This window comes from Bombina bombina, chromosome 6 (assembly GCF_027579735.1).
Source record: "Bombina bombina isolate aBomBom1 chromosome 6, aBomBom1.pri, whole genome shotgun sequence".
NCBI classification, from domain to species: domain Eukaryota; kingdom Metazoa; phylum Chordata; class Amphibia; order Anura; family Bombinatoridae; genus Bombina; species Bombina bombina.
The window spans coordinates 904,193,750-904,214,400 of NC_069504.1; the positions used below are offsets into that span (position 1 = coordinate 904,193,750).

The window sequence follows — 20,651 nt, forward strand, 5'->3', positions numbered from 1 at the left end:
CAGCTGATTGCGACGTCCTCCAGTTCCACCTCTTGATCCACAAGCTGTTTTTGGACCATTCCCGCCCGGCAGTCAGTCCCAGTCAGACATGCTCCTGTCTGATTTGCTGAGGGGCGGGCAGGGCTCCCGAGGCTTCTAGAGACCAGCCTTCGGTGGGAGCGGTATGGGCTGCAAAGAGATGAGCATAAAGCTTATTCGCCACTGGGTGGCAGTCTCTAGCAGCCCTTAGAAAAAATGCATTCATATTGCGCAATGGAAAGGAAGCTGAACGACTTACAGCCTCTACTTCCTTGCGCAATATCAATGTGTAAGTACTACTAACTTGAGATCAGAATATTGGCACGGCAGTGGGTGGCGGGGCACCTTTGATCATAAAAAAATATTTTAAATAAAATTATTTTTATAATCATAATTAAAGAGTGTAATTACACACATTGGACAGGTGAGGCACTGTGCAGTGACAGTGAGGTTTCTGTGTGTGCAGTGAGGGTGCTATATGTGTGCAGTGACAGTGAGGGTGCTGTGTGTATAGCAAAGGGGCTGTATGTGTGCAGTTACAGTGAGGGTGCTGTATGTGTGCAGTCATTTCCGGGAGTATTTGCGCGGCCAATTTGGCGCGTTTTTCTCCCTAGTGCAGGGGCGGACCTGCGAGGCATTCCTTCTGACCGGGTGTGGCCTATTCGACTTCCTCTGCTTGACTGGCTGTTGCAGGAGATGGAACGGTTTTCTCCAACATAGGTGTGTCCGGTCCACGGCGTCATCCTTACTTGTGGGATATTCTCTTCCCCAACAGGAAATGGCAAAGAGCCCAGCAAAGCTGGTCACATGATCCCTCCTAGGCTCCGCCTTCCCCAGTCATTCTCTTTGCCGTTGTACAGGCAACATCTCCACGGAGATGGCTTAGAGTTTTTTGGTGTTTAAATGTAGTTTTTATTCTTCAATCAAGAGTTTGTTATTTTAAAATAGTGCTGGTATGTACTATTTACTCTGAAACAGGAAAGAGATGAAGATTTCTGTTTGTAAGAGGAAAATGATTTTAGCAACCGTTACTAAAATCGATGGCTGTTTCCACACAGGACTGTTGAGATGAAGTAACTTCAGTTGGGGGAAACAGTGGGCAGACTTTGCTGCTTGAGGTATGACACATTTCTAACAAGACTCGGTAATGCTGGAAGCTGTCATTTTCCCTATGGGAACCGGTAAGCCATTTTCTTAGTTTAAGTAAAAGAATAAAGGGCTTCATTAGGGCTTAAAAAACTGGTAGACATTTTTCTGGGCTAAAACGATTAATTTACTAAGTATATTTGGCAGATTATTACTTTTAATAGTTGTTAAATCTTGGGGATTGTTTTAATAAAAACGGCAGGCACTGTATTGGACACCTTTTTCACTGGGGGCCTTTTCTAGTCATAGACAGAGCCTCATTTTCGCGCCTCTAATGCGCAGTTGTTTTTGGAAAGCATGGCATGCAGATGCATGTGTGAGGAGCTAGGAACCACTGAAAAAGCTTATTGAAGGCGTCATTTGGTATCGTATTCCCCTCTGGGCTTGGTTGGGTCTCAGCAAAGCAGATACCTGGGACTGTATAGGGGTTAAATGTAAAAACGGCTCCGGTTCCGTTATTTTAAGGGTTAAAGCTTTCAAATTTGGTGTGCAATACTTTTAAGGCTTTAAGTTACTGTGGTGAAATTTTGGTGAAATTTGAACAATTCCTTCATACTTTTTCACATATTCAGTAATAAAGTGTGTTCAGTTTGAAATTTAAAGGGACAGTAACGGTTTTATTGTAAAACGTTTTTTGTGCTTTGTTGACAAGTTTAAGCCTGTTTAACATGTCTGAACCATCAGATAACGATGTTCTATATGTATGAAAGCCAATGTGTCTCCCCATTTAAATATATGTGATATATTTGTGTCATAATGTCCAAACAAAGTAGGGATAATAATGCCATAGATATGATATTGCCCAAGATGATTCCTCTAATGAGGGGAGTAAGCATGGTACTGCATCATCCCCTTCTGTGTCTACACCAGTTTTGCCCACACAAGAGGCCCCTAGTACATCTAGTGCGCCAATACTTATTACCATACAACAATTAATGGCTGTAATGGATAATTCTATTGCATGCATTTTTTCCAAAATGCCTACTTATCAGAGAAAGCGTGATTGCTCTGTTTTAAACACTGAAGAGCAAGAGGACGCTGATGATATCTGTTCTGACATACCCTCACACCTATCTGAAGGGGCCAGGAGGGAGGTTTTGTCTGAGGGAGAAATTTCAGATTCAGGGAAAATTTCTCAAACAAGCAGAACCTGATATTGTAACTTTTAAATTTAAATTTCAACATCTCCACGCACTACTTAAGGAGGTATTATCTACTCTGGATGATTGTGATAATTTGGTCATTCCAGAGAAATTAGGTAAGATGGACAAGTTCCTAGAGGTTCCGGTGCCCCCCGATGTTTTTCCTATACCCAAGCGGGTGGCGGACATAGTAAATAAGGAGTGGGAAAGGCCCGGCATACCTTTTGTCCTCCCCCTATATTTAAGAAATTAGTTCCTATAATCGACCCCAGAAAGGACTTATAGCATACAGTCCCCAAGGTCGAGGGGGCGGTTTCTACTCTAAACAAACGCACTTCTATTCCTATAGAAGATAGTTGTGTTTTCAAGATCCTATGGATTAAAGGTTAGAGGGTTTGCTTAAAAAGATGTTTGTTCAGCAAGGTTACCTTCTACAACCAATTTCATGCATTGTTCCTGTCACTACAGCTGCGTGTTTCTGGTTCGAAGAACTAGAAAAGTCGCTCAATAAAGAATCTTCGTACGAGGAGGTTTTGGACAGAGTTCAAGCTCTTAAATTGGCTAACTCTTTTTTATTTTAGATGCCGCTTTGCAATTAGCTTGATTAGCGGCGAATAATTCAGGGTTTGCTATCGTGGCGCGCAGAGCGCTTTTGCTTAACATCCCTTTAAAGGGTAAAACACTGTTTGGCCCTGACTTGAAAGAGATTATTTCAGACATCACTGGGGGAAAGGGCCACGCCCTTCCTCTGGATAGGTCTTTTAAGGCTAAAAAGAAGCCAAATTTTCGTCCCTTTCGCAGAAACGGACCAACCTCAAATTCTACACCCTCTAAGCAAGAGGGTAATACTTCTCAAACCAAGCCAGCCTGGAGGCAGATGTAAGGCTGGAACAAGGGTAAGCAGGCCAAGTCACCTGCCACTGCTACCAAAACAGCATGAAGTGTTGGCCCCCGATCTGGGAAGGATCTGGTGGGGGGCAGACTTTTTCTCTTTGCTCAGGCTGGGGCAAGAGATGTTCAGGATCCTTGGGCGCTAGAAATAGTTTCTCAAGGTTATCTCCTGGAATTCAGGGAACTACCCCCAAGGGGAAGGTTCCACGGGTCTCAATTATCTTCGAACAGGCATTCTTACACTGTGTAGAAGACCTGTTAAGCATGGGAGTGATTCATCCTGTTCCATTAGGAGAACAAGGGATGGGTTTTTACTCCAACCTGTTCATAATTCCAAAAAAAGAGGGAACATTCAGACCTATTTTAGATCTCAAGATTCTAAACAAGTTTCTAAGGGTTTCATCATTCAAAATGGAAACCATTCGAACGATCCTTCCTACCATCCAGGAAGGTCAATTCATGACCACGGTGGACTTAAAGGATGCGTTCCTACGTATTCCTATCCACAAGGAACATTTTCGGTTCCTAAGGTTCGCCTTTCTGGACAAGCATTACCTGTGGCACTTCCATTCGGATTAGCCACTGCTCCAAGGATTTTCACAAGGGTACTAGGGTCCCTTCTAGCGGTGCTAAGACCAAGGGGCATTGCAGTAGTACCTTACTTGGACGACATCCTGATTCAAGTGTCGTCTCTGTCAAAAGCAAGGGCTCATACGGACATTGTCCTAGCCTTTCTCAGATCTCACAGGTGGAAAGTGAACATAGAAAAAAGTTCTCTGTCCCCGTCAACAAGAGTTCCCTTCTTGGGAACAATAATAGTTTCCTTAGAAATGAAGGTTTTTCTGACAGAGGCCAGAAAATCAAAACTTCTAAGCTCTTGTCAGGTACTTCATTCTGTTCTTCTTCCTTCCATAGCGCAGTCCATGGAAGTAATAGGTTTGATGGTTGCGGCAATGGACATAGTTCCTTTTGCACGAATTCATCTAAGACCATTGCACCTGTGCATGCTCAGACAGTGGAATGGGGATTATACAGACTTGTCTCCGACGATACAAGTAGATCAAATAACCAGAGATTCACTCCGTTGGTGGCTGACCCTGGACAACCTGTCACAGGGAATGAGCTTCCGCAGACCAGAGTAGGTCATTGTCACGACCGACGCCAGTCTGGTGGGCTGGGGCGCGGTCTGGGAACCCCTGAAAACTCAGGGTCTATGGTTTCGGGAAGACTCTCTTCTCCCGATAAACATAATGGAACTGAGAGCGATATTCAATGCTCTCAAGGCTTGGCCTCGACTAGCAAAGGCCAAATTCATAAGGTTTCAATCAGACATCATGACGACTGTTACATATATCAACCATCAGGGGGTAACAAGGAGTTCCCTGGCGATGGAGGAGCATCCGGGGGAGTGGGAACTCCATCTGGAAATCTTTGCCCAAATAACTCAATTATGGGGCATTCCAGACATGGTTCTGATGGCCTCTCGTCAGAACTTCATGGTCCCTTGTTACGGGTCCAAATCCAGGGATCCCAAGGCGACTCTATTGGATACAATAGTAGCACCTTGGATCTTCAACCTAGCTTATGTATTCCCACCGTTTCCTCTCATTCCCAGGCTGGTAGCCAGGATCAATCTGGAGAGGGCTTCGGTGACCTTGATAGTTCCTGTGTGGCCACGCAGGACTTGGTATGCAGACCTGGTGAATGTGTCATCGGCTCCACCATGGAAGCTACCTTTGAGACAGGACCTTCTTATTCAGGGTCCATTCGAACATCCGAATCTGGTTTTCCTCCAACTGACTGCTTGGAGTTTGAACGCTTGATTTTATCAAAACGTGGGTTTTCAGATTCTGTGATAGATACTCTTATTCAGGCTAGAAAGCCTGTAACTAGAAAAATTTACCATAATATATGGAAAAAATATATCTGTTGGTGTGAATCTAAAGGATTCCCATGGAACAAGATAAAAATTCCTAAGATTCTTTCCTTTCTACAAGAAGGTTTGGAGAAAGGATTTTCTGCGAGTTCTCTGAAGGGACAGATCTCTGCTTTATCTGTTTTACTTCACAAAAGGCTGGCAGCTGTGCCAGACGTTTAAGCGTTTGTTCAGGCTCTGGTTAGAATCAAGCCTGTTTACAGACCTTTGACTCTTCCCTGGAGTCTTAATCTAGTTCTTTCAGTTCTTCAAGGGGTTCCGTTTGAACCCTTACATTCCGTAGATATTAAGTTATTATCTTGGAAAGCTAGAAGAGTTTCTGAGTTATCTGCTCTGCAGTGTTCTCCGCCCTATCTGGTCCATGCAGATAAGGTGGTTTTACGTACTGAGCCTGGTTTTCTTCCGAAGGTTGTTTCCAACAAAAATATTAACCAGGAGATAGTTGTACCTTCTTTGTGTCCGAATCCAGTTTCATAGAAGGAACGTTTGTTACACAATTTGGACGTTGTCCGTGCTCTAAAATTCTATTTAGATGCTACAAAGGATTTCAGACAAACATCTTCCTTGTTTGTTGTTTATTCTGGTAAAAGGAGAGGTCAAAAAGCAACTTCTACCTCTCTATCTTTTTGGCTTAAAAGCATCATCAGATTGGCTTATGAGACTGCCGGACGGCAGCCTCCTGAAAGAATCACAGCTCATTCCACTAGGGCCGTGGCTTCCACATGGGCCTTTAAGAACGAGGCTTCTGTTGATCAGATATGTAAGGCAGCGACTTGGTCTTCACTGCACACTTTTACCAAATTTTACAAATTTGATACTTTTGCTTCTTCTGAGGCTATTTTTGGGAGAAAGGTTTTGCAAACCGTGGTGCCTTCCATCTAGGTGACCTGATTTGCTCCCTCCCATCATCCGTGTCCTAAAGCTTTGGTATTGGTTCCCACAAGTAAGGATGACGCCGTGGACCGGACACACCTATGTTGGAGAAAACAGAATTTATGTTTACCTGATAAATTACTTTCTCCAACGGTGTGTCCGGTCCACGGCCCGCCCTGTTTTTTTAATCAGGTCTGATGATTTATTTTCTTTAACTACAGTCACCACGGTATCATATGATTTCTCCTATGCAAATATTCCTCCTTTACGTCGGTCGAATGACTGGGGACCGGACACACCGTTGGAGAAAGTAATTTATCAGGTAAACATAAATTCTGTTTCTGTTGCCTGGGTCATAGGAGGTGGTGAGTGCCCCGGCCATTGGAGGTTATAAAGGTGCCATTTTTATATATATTATATCTAGTCCGTATTAAAGGCGCAAGCTATGGAGGACACTGACGCGTTAGAGGGTACTCCCTCTTTAACAAAGTCTCATACCTGTGTTTATTGCAAGGAGGTTCTGATAGATCCGCCTGCTCAACTATGTTCCACAGTCCTTGATAAATTTTCGACATCTAGAAAGAATTGGATGTCTAGTACTACTGAGCCGTCCACTTCTGAGGGTTCCCCGTCCGTGAGGTGCGCTCCCTACATTCATCTCTGATTACACATGGTGCGCCTGAGGGCACGACCATTTCGCCTACTCGAGAGATCCGTTGGCCGCCAGATTTTGCGGATCAACTGCAAATGGCGGTGTCTAAGGTGATTAGTGCCTTACCACGTTCTGCTAAACGCAAGCGTAAGGTTAAATATGGCGATCCGACCCAGGGGTCATATACTCCAATGGATATTTCGGAAAGATTATCCACTGATGAGGACGACTCCGACTCTTTGGAGGACGTTCCTTTTGGGTCAGAGTCTGTTATCTAAAGCTCCGACTGCGGAGGAGCCTGACTTTAGGTTTAGGGTGGAAAAGTTGTGCTTTTTGCTGAAGCAAGTTCTTGCTACTCTCGAGGTTCCGGGACCGAAACTACCGGCGGAACCTTCGATTGCCTCAGAACTTCACAGTTCCTGTTAAGATGTCTAACATTATTAAGAATGAATCAGAGAGATTAGGTTCTTCCTTTTACCCTTCTACTTCTTTTAAAAAGCTGTTCCCAGTCCCGGACACTCAGCTCGAGCTGTGGGGGACTGACCCTAAGGTGGAAGGTGCTATCTCTACGCTCGCAAAGCAGACAACGATTCCTCTTGAGGATAGTTCGTCGTTTAAAGAGCCCATGGATAAAAAGTTAGAAAACATGTTAAGAAAAATGTTTCAACACACTGGGTTTGTTTTTCAGCTGGCAGCGGCGGTAGCTGGAGCTGCGACATATTCGTGTGAGTCTCTGTCGGACATGGTTGAGAGGAAGACTCCCCTCGACGAGATACAGGATAAAATTAAGGCCTTGAGGGTCACTAATTATTTTATTTGTGATGCCAATATGCAAATTATTCGCCTGAATGCTAAGGTATCAGGTTTTTCCGTACTAGCCCGCAGGGCTCTGTGGCTAAAGTCGTTGTCTGCGGACATGGCCTCTAAGTCTAGACTGCTATCCCTTCCATTTCAGGGAAAGATCCTGTTCGGTCCAGGATTGGACTCGATCATATCCACGGTTATGGGAGGCAAGGGCGCTTTCCTACCGCAGGATAAGAAGGCTAAGCCTAAGGGATTTACTTTTCATCCCTTTCGTGCAGACATGGCGCTACGCCAGCAGCCCGCCGCAAAATCGGATCAGTCCAAGGGCATTTGGAAGCCAGCTTAGTCTTGGAATAAGTCCAAGCAGAACAAGAAGCCCACCGACACAAAGTCGGCATGAATGGACGGCCCCTGCCGGTCACCGAACCAAGTAGGGGGCAGATTATCTCTCTTCTCAGAGGCCTGGTTGCAGGACTTCAGGACCCTTGGGTTCTGGAGGTTATAGCCCAGGGATACAGGATAGGGTTCAGATCTCATCCGCCCAGGGGCAGATTCCTCCTGCCAAATCTGTCTTCCAGACCAGAAAAGAGAGGCACCTTCCTAGAACGTTTGAGGGATCTGTCTTCTCTGAGTTATTAAACCAGTACCCCCAGCAGAAAGGGGTTTAGGGTACTATTCAAACCTTTTCGTGGTCCTAAAGAAGGAGGGCACGTTCTGCCCGATTCTAAACCTAAAATGTTTAAACAAGTTTCTGGCTGTTCAATCATTCAAAATGGAAACAATCAAATCTATTATTTCCCTAGTTGAAGAGGGGCAGTTCATCACAACAATAGATTTGAAGGATGCCTACCTTCATGTGCCAATCCACAGGGATTACTTCAGGTTCCTGAGATTTGCGTTTTTGGGCTAACATTTACAGTTTGTGGCCCTTCCCTTCAGTCTGGTGACAGCCCGAGAGTCTTCACAAAGGTTCTGGGGGCGCTACTTACAGTAGCCAGATCTAGAAGCATTGCTGTTGCGCCCTATCTGGATGACAACCTAGTCCAGACGCCGTCGTTCAGTCTTGCAGAGGATCACTCGAGGGTCCTTCTTCTTTTGCTTCAATCTCGCGGTTGGAAGATAAACTCAGGAAAGAGCTCCGTGATTCCCAGCAAAAGGGTGGAGTTCCTGGGAACGATAATAGATTCTATATCCATAAGGATAATTCTCACAGATAAGCGACACAGGAAGATTGCGTCCACCTGTCTTGCCCTTCAGTCCTCCTCCAGTCCCTCAGTGGCTCAGAGTATGAAGGTGATCGGGCTCATAGTGTCCAGCATCGATGTCATTCCATTCGCCAGGTTCCATCTAAGACCTCTTCAGTTGTGCATGTTGAGACAGTGGAATGGCGATCATACAGACCTATCCCAACAGATTTCTCTGGACGATCGGACAAGGGATTCCCTCTCTTGGTGGATCCGTCCGGAACAACTGTCTCAAAGGACATCCTTCTTGACACCTTCCTGGGAGATTGTGACCATGGACGCAATTCTGGCAGGATGGGGAGCTGTTTGGGGTGCCAGGATGGCTCAGGGAAAGTGTTCTCGAGAGGAGTCTCTCCTCCTGATCAATATTCTGGAACTTCGAGCAATCTACAATGCTCTGAAGGCGTGGCCACCTCTGGGATCATTCAGCTTCATCAGGTTCCAGACAGACAACATTACCTCGTGGCTTACATCAACCATCGGGGGAGACAAGAAGCTCCCTAGCAATGAGGGAGGTTTCACGGATATTGGAATGGGCAGAGTCCTACAGCTGTTCGCTCTCAGCAATCCACATTCCAGGTGTGGACAACTGGGAAGCGGATTTTCTCAGCAGGCAATCCTTCCATCTGGGGGAATGGTCTCTGCATCCCAAGGTGTTTGCAGAGATTTTTCACAGATTGGGGACACCGGAGATAGATCTCATTTCATCCAGACTCAATTGCAAGCTACCCAGATATGGGTCACAGTCCAGGGATCCCCAGGCAGAGCTGATAGATGCCTTAGCATTGCCTTGGGGGTTCAACCTAGTTTACATTTTTCCACCGTTGCCACTTCTACCTCGTGTAGTGGCCCGCATCAAGCAGGAGCAAGCTTTGGCTATTCTGATTGCTCTCTCATGGCCGCAGAGGACGGGGTTTGCGGATCTGGTGGGTAGGTCATCTTCTCCTCCATGGAGGTTACCCTGTTTGATATAGGTTCCCTTTTTTACATCAAAATCTAGATTCTTTGAGGCTGACTGCGTGGAGATTAAATGCTTAGTCTTGGCCAGGAGAGGGTTTTCTGAGAGAGTGATTGATACTCTCGTTCAGGCCATGAAGCCGGTCACTCGTCGCATCTATCATAAGGTGTGGAGGACTTACTTGTCCTGGTGTGAGAAGCATGGATATCCTTGGCACAAGGTTAAGGTATCCAGGATTCTGTCCTTTCTCCAGAATAGACTGGAGTAGGGGCTTGCCGCCAGTTCCTTGAAGGGACAGATTTTGGCATTATCTGTTTTGTTGCACAAGAGCCTTGCTGAGCTTCCGGATATTCAGTCTTTTGTTCAGGCCCTGTCTAGAATCAGGCCTGTTTTTAGACAGTGCGCTCCTCCTTGGAGCTTGAACTTGGTTCTGAGGGTGTTGCAGAGGGTTCCGTTTGAACCTATGCACTCTATTGACATTAAGATTCTTTCCTGGAAAGTTCTCTTTCTGTTGGCTATTGCATCGGCTCACAGAGTCTCTGAGCTGGGGGCCTTGCAATTTGAGCATCCTTATTTGGTCTTTGACGCTGATAAGACTGTTCTTCGCACTGGTTTGGGATTTCTTCCCAAATTTATGTCTAACCATAACATTAATCAGGAAATAGTAGTTCCTTCTTTGTGTCCTAACCCCTCTTCTCCTAAGGAGAGGTTACTTCATAATTTGGACGTGGTTCGAGCCTTGAAGTTTTATCTTCAGGCTACAAAGGATTTCAGACAATCTACTTTTCTTTTTGTGGTGTATGCAGGGAAGTGCAAGGGGCAGAAAGTTTCTTCAACTTCTTTGTGTCACGCCTCGCCACTCTAGCTGTTGCTAGGGGCGCGGCGTCTCCTTCCCTGCTCGTTGCCAGGGGCTGTGTCGGGTCCGGATGCATGCGGCACTGACGTCATCGCGGCAAGCCCCTCTCTCACTGATGCCGGTCCGGACGTCTGTGGCACGAATCCTGCACCTATGTAAGCATATTTAAACGATCTATCACTGCCCAAGTATAGGTGTTACTTTGTGTGCTCCTGGGTATGATAGATTGTTACTACTGTATTGCCTTATTGTGTTTGAACCCTGCCTGTTTGACTACTCTGCCTGTTATACCCCTGAATTGCTGGAATGATATACTGCTGCTGAACTCTGCTTGTCTGACTACTCTACCTGTTTAACCCCTAAATTGCTGGACTGATACTCTGCTGCTGAACTCTGCTTGCCTGTCTACTCTGCCAATTAACCCCAATTATTCTGAATTGCCTCTCTGTTGCCAAACTCTGCCTGCCTGACTATTCTGGTGGTTTGCCCTTGGACTGCTTTTATCGTTGCCAAATCCTGCCTGCCTAATCATTCTAGTGGTTTGCCCTTGGACTGCTTTACCGTTAGCAAGGGGGTGTCAATTAGCCCGATCATATGAGATTGTGCGGATTGATGCCTGCAGCCTCAGAGCAGGCAGACCAGTCATAACTGCTGTTTCCGGTAAGCCTGAAGGCCGTTGATAAATCGACCCCTGAGAATGAGAAATTCTGCTATTTTCTGAGCTTAATTACATGACAGTGGCGCAAAATAAGTAATGAAAGTTTATTGAAAAGTTGTTATATTACACATAACTAAACATAGTATATTAAAATCTCAAGGTGTTTACTGATGCTGTACGACTTACACTCACTAGACCCATTGGTCTTTAGCCATTGTGACTATGGCTAAAAACCAGTGGCCTTATATACACACACAAACATACATGAATATCTGTTACTATGTACTTTGGGGCTGGATTTATGAAGCTGCATTTTCAGCTTGTCTGGCTCTGTGGAGCAGGTTCGCATATGCGTGCCCGCTGCCACATATTTAAGAAGCAGAAACTGTTTCTTTTTCTCTCTCTGCCACCTCAGAAGTGGTAAGATCAATCACCCCAACACTTGTTTGTTCAAGGTGATTGACATGCCCTGCTCTAGCACAATTGGTTGCACCAGAACAAGAAGTGGCATTGCACAAGAAACCTCATGTGCAATGTTAAATTTCTCTGTGCGATGCAACATCACAAGTGGCGATTGCAGGCGAACAGGCTACTACTTGCAAACCTGTCCTCCTGCAAGGATGGTACATTTTGCTTTTGGTCATAATTTATGTTAGGAACATGAGAGGCAATGATTATATCTTTGCATTTTTTCCATCTAATGGAGAATATTTAAAAAAAAAAATTGTTTTGTATTTTTCAGCACTCTGCACAGAGGAATGTGTACATGGCCGGTGCGTGTCGCCTGACACCTGTCACTGTGAACCTGGCTGGGGAGGTGCAGACTGCTCGAGTGGTGAGTACAGAGGGCACTGACACTCACATTTTACCTGTGTTCTTGTTCAGGTTTTAAGCAACAATAATATGTAACTAGGTAACTTTAATCATGCCGTGGAATTATAAAATGCTAAAGATGTAGATGACACACTTGATATTTACTTGTTGTTGTTCGTTTTAATAAAGGAAAGAGCTATGCAATAGAGTCTAAGGGGTCACATTATTAAATGCCGGGCGGACATTCCGCCCCCCAGAACATTTGCAACCAATCCTCCACTAGCAGGGGGTGTCAATCATCTGGATCGGTGGCGGACAAGTTAAGTTACGACCACTGCTTTTTAACTTAAGTTTCCGGGGAACCTGAAACTTCGGTCGTAGAAAGCAGCATCCGCTGCTGGTTAAATCTACCCCAAAGCCTTTGTTGCCAAAATAATATCCAAACTTACTCTAAACTCGTTTTCTCTAATAATATGTATATATAAAAAAACTAAGAGATAGTTTAATGTTATCGTACATAGCCATACAAAATATTATATATAAAAATATTACTATGAAAATTAAAGCATATTTAGCTGACGATCAGTGATTCTGAGATCTGCACTGACAAATTAAAGGCACATTTAAAAGGGACATGAAACCCAAATATTTTCTTTCATAATTTAGTAAGAACATGCAATTTGAAACAACTTTCCAATTTACTTCTATTATCTAATTTGCTTCATTCTCTCGATTTCCTTTGTTGAAAAGCATATCTAAATAGGCTATTTCTTCAACAAAGGATATCTAAATGAATGAAATGAATGAAGCAAATTAGATGATAGAAGTAAATTAGAATGTTGTTTAAAATTGTATTCTCTATCTGAATCATTTAGGACAATTTTGGGATTTCATGTCCCTTTAAGTTAGAAATCTCCTACCATGTATATTTTTTGCAATTTTTTTTGCATAAAACAGTTTGATTAGTAATTATTTAAATTGATGTTCAACTAACAGGATGTTTATGCTTATGTACAATTGGTGCTCAAAAGTACTTTCTTATTGGCTGAGAAGAACTAGTCCACACGCCCTATTGGTTAAGAGGAACAAGCCTCCATAGACATGCAAAATAAAAAGGCTGTTTTATTTCAGCAAAAGAATAAACATTTTCGAAAAACAAAAATATTGTATAATTTTTTTTTTAAAATTCTCTTCTAAATACAAAAATAAGTAGATAAATAAACATCGAAAGTTGATATTTTTTAAATCTATCTCAACACTATGGAAACAAAGTAATATTCTTACCCTGACAGATTGGGTAATTCAGATTTCCAGTACTTTATTGCTGGAAAAGGTATCATTATCCAATGAATTCTCAAGTTCATAGTTACGATTTGTTGAAGTCTATACGGGATGAATCAAGTATTGTAAACATATGTTCATGTGAAGCATTCCTGATTTAGGATGATGTTAGAATGAGAGGTAGAAACATCTTACAAGGGTGACGTAGTTTAATATACCCATTTGTTCTTTCCCTTTTAACTTTGTATGTTTGTTATGTGTTTTGGACAGTGAAGTTTAAATTAATTGTAAATGGATTGGATAGAGCATAACATTTTAAACAACTTTCTAATTTACTTCTATTATCAATTTTTCTTAGTTCTCTTTGTATCCTTTGTTGAAAATAATCCTGGGTGAGCTCAGGAGCGTGCACGTGTTTTAAGCCATCTGTCAACAGTGTTTGTAGCCATGTTATACATGTAGTTACAAACACTCACACTGCTCTAGTCAAGTTCACACTCCTAAGCTCCTGTCAGCCTACCTAGGTTTAGTCTTCAACAAAGAATACCAAGAGAACAAAACAAATTTGGTAATAAGTGAATTAGAAAGTTACATAAAATTGCATGCTGCATCTGAATCATGAAAGTTTAATTTCGACTTTTCCTGTTCCTTTTTAAGTGATTAATTTATAAATAATATCAGGCGGGACATTTTTATTGATTATACCATTTTAAATCATTGTTTTTATTCTTTAAATTGTTCTGCGCATTATTTTTATTTGTATTTTTTATTTTTTTTTGTTTTTTTTTTCTTACATTTTGTAAAACTTGTTAAAGAGACAGTAAACACCTCATCAAATGTTTAGTTATACATAGTAAAATATATTTCTTCTACTAGATACGACGAGTCCACGGATTCATCCTTACTTGTGGGATATTATCCTCCTGCTAACAGGAAGTGGCAAAGAGCACCACAGCAGAGCTGTCTATATAGCTCCTCCCTTGACTCCACCCCCCAGTCATTCTCTTTGCCTACACTAAGTAATAGGAAGAGGTAAAGTGAAAGAGGTGATAAAATGATAGTTTTTATTTTCTTCAAGCAAGACTTTTTTATTTTTAAATGGTACCGGTGAGTGCTATTTTTCCTCAGGCAGCATTTGGATAGAAGATTTCTGCCTGGAGGTTGATGATCTTAGCAGTTGTCACTAAGATCCAGAGGAGTTCCCACAGAATGGCTGAGGAGTACTTGAGAAGCTTCAGTGGGGGGGAATGGTCTTTATGCTACAAGCATTGAGGTATGTTCAGTAATTTTTTCTGAAGAGACTGTGGTATTTCAGAACCGGCTGACAAATCCTACAGGCAATGAAGGGATGTTACTGGGACCTGTTATAATGTTTTTTTCTGATACTAACGTTTGTGTGTTTGATGGCACTGGAGGGTTTCACATGGCTGACAAATTGTACTGGGTATATGGAAACCCACATGGCTAGTTCCTATAACGCTTTACAGCGTTTTGTTTTTTTCACTAGGTTGAGACATTGTGTATGATGGGCGGGGCCTAATTTTGCGCCTTAGATGCGCAGTTGTATTTCACATAGAGACAGCAAGCTCCAGCTCCAGTGGGCCTCAACTGAAGAGATAGCCTTATCGAAGTGAGAGTATAATTCTCAGACCCCAGAGGGCAGGTAGGCGCCACAGGAGGTGCAGGGGGTTGATAGTTTATTCTCATAACGTTTTTTTGGGTAACGTTTTTGCTGATAGGGTTAATAGTCCCTTACTTGTGGTGCAATCTTAGGCTGCCAGATTAGATACTTATATGATAAAATTGTGAGTGTTAAAACCTTCTAAAGCAGTTTTGGAAAAATTGTATGCTTTTTTTCTCTTAAAGGCGCAGTACCGTTTTTTCAGATTGTTTTTTTTTTTTCCATTAAATAAAGTGTTTTCAAGTCTTTTTGTGGTAATTACTAGCCTGTTCAACATGTCTGACATTGAGGAAAGCTCTATGTGTTTAGAAGCCATGGTGGAACCCCCACTTAAAATGTGTCCCTCATGTACTGAAAGGGCCTTACATTGCAAGGAACATATTTTAGCTGATAAAAGTATGTCTCAGGATTATTCTCAGTCTGAAGAGAATCAGGATATGCCATCTAATTCTCCCCAAGTGTCACTACCTTTAACGCCCGCTCAAGCGACGCCAAGTACTTCTAGTGCGTCTAATTCTTTTACCCTGCAGTATATGGCTGCAGTAATGTCTACTACCCTTACAGAGGTATTGTCTAAACTGCCAGGTTTACAGGGTAAGTGCAGTAGGTCAGGTGTTAGAGTAAATGCTGAGCCCTCTGACGCTTTATTGGCCATCTCCGATGTACCCTCACAGTGTTCTGAATTGGGGGTGGGGGATTTACTGTCTGAGGGAGAGCTTTCAGACTCAGGAAAGATGTTCCCTCTAACAGACTCAGATGTGACGGCCTTTAAATTTAAGCTTGAACACCTCCGTTTGTTACTCTGGGAGGTTTTAGCGACTCTGGATGATTATGACCCTATTGTAATTCCACCAGAGAAATTGTGTAAAATGGATAAATATCTAGAGGTCCCTTCTTACACTAATGTTTTTCCAGTCCCTAGAAGGATTTCTGACATTGTTACTAAGGAATGGGATAGACCAGGCATTCAGTTCTCTCCCCCTCCTACTTTTAAGAAAATGTTTCCCATATCTGACACCATTCGGGATTCCTGGCAGACGGTCCCTAAGGTAGAGGGAGCTATTTCTACTCTGGCTAAGCGTACAACTATACCTATTGAGGACAGTTGTGCTTTCAAAGATCCTATGGATAAAAAAATTAGAGGGTCTGTTAAAGAAATTGTTTATTCATCAGGGTTTTCTTTTACAACCTATAGCGTGCATTGTTCCAATAACTACTGCAGCAGCCTTTTGGTTTGAGGCTCTAGAGGAGTCTCTTAAGGTTGAGACCCCATTAGATGATATTTTGGATAGAATTAAGGCTCTCAAGCTAGCTAATTCTTTTATTACAGATGCCGCTTTTCAAATGGCTAAGTTAGAGGCAAAGAATGCAGGCTTTGCCATTTTAGCGCGTAGAGCGTTATGGCTTAAGTCTTGGTCTGCTGATGTGTCATCAAAATCTAAGCTGTTAGCTATTCCTTTCAAAGGTAAGACCCTATTCGGGCCTGGACTGAAGGAGATCATTTCCGACATTACTGGAGGTAAAGGCCATGCCCTTCCTCAGGACAAGACGGTTAAAATGAGGGCTAAACAAAATCATTTTCGCTCCTTTTCGAAACTTTAAAGGTGGACCCTCTACTTCCTCCTCCGCCACAAAGCAGGAGGGGAATTTTGCACAATCCAAGTCAGTCTAGAGACCTAACCAGACTTGGAATAAAGGTAAACAGGCCAAGAAGCTCGATGCTGCTACCAAGACAGCATGAAGGAGCAGCCCCCGATATGGGACCGGATCTAATAGGAGGCAGACTTTCTCTTCGCTCAGGCTTGGGCAAGGGACATTCAGGATCCCTGGGCATTAGAAATCGTGACCCAGGGGTATCGACTAGAATTCAAGGATTTGCTCCCAAGAGGGAGATTTCATCTTTCACGTTTGTCTGTAGACCAGACAAAAAGAGGCGTTCTTACGCTGTGTAAAAGACCTATATACCATGGGTGTAATCTGTCCAGTTCCAAAACTAGAACAGGGGCAGGGATTTTACTCAAATCTGTTCGTGGTTTCCAAAAAAGAGTGAACCCTCAGACCGATTTTAGATCTCAAATGCCTAAACAAATTTCTCAGAGTCCCATCATTCAAGATGGAGACCATTCAAACTATTTTACCAATGATCCAGGAAGGTCAATGTATGACTACCGTGGACTTAAAGGATGCGTATCTTCACATTCCTATCCACAGAGATCATCACCAGTTTCTCAGGTTCGCCTTCCTGGACAAACAGTGCCAGTTTGTGGCCCTTCCTTTCGGGTTGGCCACAGCTCCCAGAATCTTCACAAAGATGCTAGGGTCCCTTCTGGCGGTCCTAAGGCTGCGGGGCATAGCAGTGACGCCCTATCTGGACAATATTTTGATTCAAGCATCAACTTACTAGCTAACCAAATCTCACACGGACATTATGTTGGCTTTTCTAAGAACTCACGGGTGGAAGGTGAATATACAAAAGAGTTTACTAGTTCCACTGACAAGAGTTCCATTCTTAGGAACTCTGATAGACTCGGTAGACATGAAAATATTTCTAACGGAGGTCAGAAAGTCAAAGATCTTAACTACTTGCCGGACACTTCAGTCCACTCCTCGGCCATCAGTGGCGCAGTGTGTGGAGGTAATTGGATTAATGATAGCGGCAATGGACATTGTTCCGTTTGCTCACTTACATCTCAGACCACTGCAACTGTGAATGCTCAGACAGTGGAATGGGAATTATGCGGATTTATCTCCTCAGATAAATCTGGATCTAGAAACCAGAGACTCTCTTCATTGGTGGTTGTCACAGGATCATCTGTCCCAGGGAATGTGCTTCCGCAGACCAGCATGGGTCATAGTGACGACGGACGCCAGCCTCTTGGGCTGGGGTGCAGTCTGGAATTCCCTGAAGGCTCAGGGTGTTTGGACTCAGGAGGAGTCCCTACTTCCAATCAATATTCTGGAACTGAGGGCAATATTCAACGCGCTTCAAGCGTGGCCTCAGCTGGCCTCGGCCAAATTCATAAGATTTCAGTCGGACAATATCACGACTGTAGCATATATCAATCATCAAGGGGGAACAAAGAGTACTCTAGCAATGATGGAAGTTTCCAAGATAATTCGATGGGCAGAGACTCACTCGAGCCATCTATCAGCAATCTATATCCCAGGAGTAGAGAACTGGGAAGCGGATTTTCTAAGTCGTCAGACTTTTCATCTGGGAGAGTGGGAGCTCCATCCGGAGGTGTTTGCGTCAATGGGGCACACCGGAATTGGATCTGATGGCATCTCGTCAGAATGCCAAACTTCCTTGTTACGGGTCCAGATCAAGGGATCCCCAAGCAGTACTGATAGATGCTCTAGCAGTACCTTTGTCGTTCAACCTAGTTTATGTGTTTCCTCCTTTTCCTCTCCTGCCTCGTCTGATTGCCAGAATCAAACAGGAGAGGGCTTTGGTAATCTTGATAGCGCCTGCGTGGCCACGCAGTACTTGGTATGCAGATCTAGTGGAAATGTCATCTCTGCCACCATGGAAACTGCCACTGAGACAGGACCTTCTCACTCAAGGTCCGTTCCAACATCCAAATCTAAATTCTCTGCAGCTGACTACCTGGAGATTGAACGCTTGATTTTATCTAAGCGGGGATTCTTTGAGTCGGTCATTGATTCAAGCTCGGAAGCCTGTCACTAGGAAAATTTACTATAAGATATGGCGTAAATATCTTTATTGGTGACCAAAGGCTACTCATGGAGTAGGGTTAGGATTCCTAGGATTTTGTCCTTTCTCCAAGAAGGATTGGAGAAGGGATTGTCGGCTAGTTCCTTAAAGGGACAAATTTCTGCTTTGTCAATTTTACGACACAAGCGTCTGGCGGATGTCCCAGACCTTCAGTCTTTTTGTCAGGCTTTAGTCAGAATCAAGCCTGTGTTAAAACCTGTTGCTCCGCCATGGAGTTTGAATTTAGTTGTAAATGTTCTTCAAGGGGTTCCGTTTGAACCCATGCATTCCATAGATATTAAGCTTTTATCTTGGAAAGTTTTGTTTTTAGTTGCTATCTCTTCTGCTCGAAGAGTTTCTGAGCTTTCTGCGTTACAATGCGACTCGCATTATCTTATATTCCATTCTGATAAGGTGATTTTGCGTACTAAACCTGGATTCCTTCCTAAGGTGGTTTCAAATAAGAATATTAATCAGGAAATTGTTCTTCCTTCTCTATGTCCTAATCCTTCTTCTAAGAAGGAGCGTCTGTTACATAACTTGGACGTGGTTCGTGCCTTGAAGTTTTACTTAGAAGCGACCAAGGATTTCCGTCAACCATCTTCTCTCTTTGTTGTTTATTCTGGAAAGCGTAGGGGTCAAAAAGCTACGGCTACTTCTCTTTCTTTTTGGCTGAAAAGTATCATCCGTTTGGCATACAAGACTGCTGGACAGCAGCCTCCTGAAAAAATTACAGCTCATTCTACTAGAGCGGTGGCTTCCACATGGGCTTTTAAAAACGATGCTTCTGTTGAACAGATTTGTAAGGCTGCGACTTGGTCCTCCCTTCATACTTTTTCCAAATTTTCCAAATTTGATACTTTTGCTTCTTCTGAGGCTATTTTTGGGAGAAAAGTTCTTCAAGCAGTGGTGCCTTCTGTTTAGGTTTCTGTCTTGTCCCTCCCGTTCATCCGTGTCCTGTTGCTTTGGTATTGTATCCCACAAGTAAGGAGGAATCCGTAAACTCGTCGTATCTAGTAGAAGAAAAGGAAATTTATGCTTACCTGATAAATTGATTTCTTCTAAGATACGACGAGTCCACGGCCCTCCCTGTCATTTTAGACAGATTATATTTTTGTTTTCAAACTTCAGTCACCTCTGCACCTTTTTAGTTTCTCCTTTTTCTTCCTATACCTTCGGTCGAATGACTGGGGGGTGGAGTCAAGGGAGGAGCTAAATAGACAGCTGTTCTGTGGTGCTCTTTGCCACTTCCTGTTAGCAGGAGTATAATATCCCACAAGTAAGGATGAATCCATGGACTCGTCGTATCGTAGAAGCGATCAATTTATCAGGTAAGCATAAAATTTGTTTTTCAGTATTTATTATTATTATTCGTTATTTTGCCCCCTTTTATGTATTTTAGCTCTTATCATTGTAGATTTTATAATTCTCAGAGCTGGAAAAGCACTCTGCAGACTACTCAAGGCTAACCCTGTTACATATATTTCCCAAATTGGCTTTAACAAATAAATTGCAAAACAATTCACCTTATTCTAACATTATGGCTGTGGCTAGTCTGGATTGGCTCCTTCAAATAAGGCAAGTGGTGGTTGTTTTGCTGCAGTTAACAAGATAATTTTTTAAAAATGTTTAGACTTGGTTTATATGTTATTCTATAGCAAGACAAAAGAAATGTTTTGTACATCTTGTCCCTTTAAAAAAAAAAATATATATATATAAAACAAATGGAAATATATTGCATTCCCGAAAATTACTGCTACTCACGGTATACAAAATAATAAGACTGCATCTACATATTCGTCGACAATGAATTTTCAACAACTGTTGATCATTAAGAACGCACCTTTTTTTTAAAAAAATGAGTGCTTAGCAAACATCAGTGATTTACCAGTTTAGTATTATCGGCTCCTATTAACATCAATGGGAACCCATCAATGATAATTTGCACCAAGTTTACACAGTACAATTTATCGCTTAAAAGCT

General features: G+C 43.0%; 1 protein-coding gene across 1 annotated transcript in view; it reads left to right on the forward strand.

Annotated features, from left to right (window-relative positions):
• The window catches only part of MEGF11 (multiple EGF like domains 11), a 1,076,815-nt gene that overhangs the window by 366,765 nt on the left and 689,399 nt on the right, over positions 1–20,651 (forward strand). Inside the window, 1 exon segment of the mRNA XM_053718531.1 lies at positions 11,921–12,013. Coding sequence (XP_053574506.1) covers positions 11,921–12,013 — 93 coding nt within the window.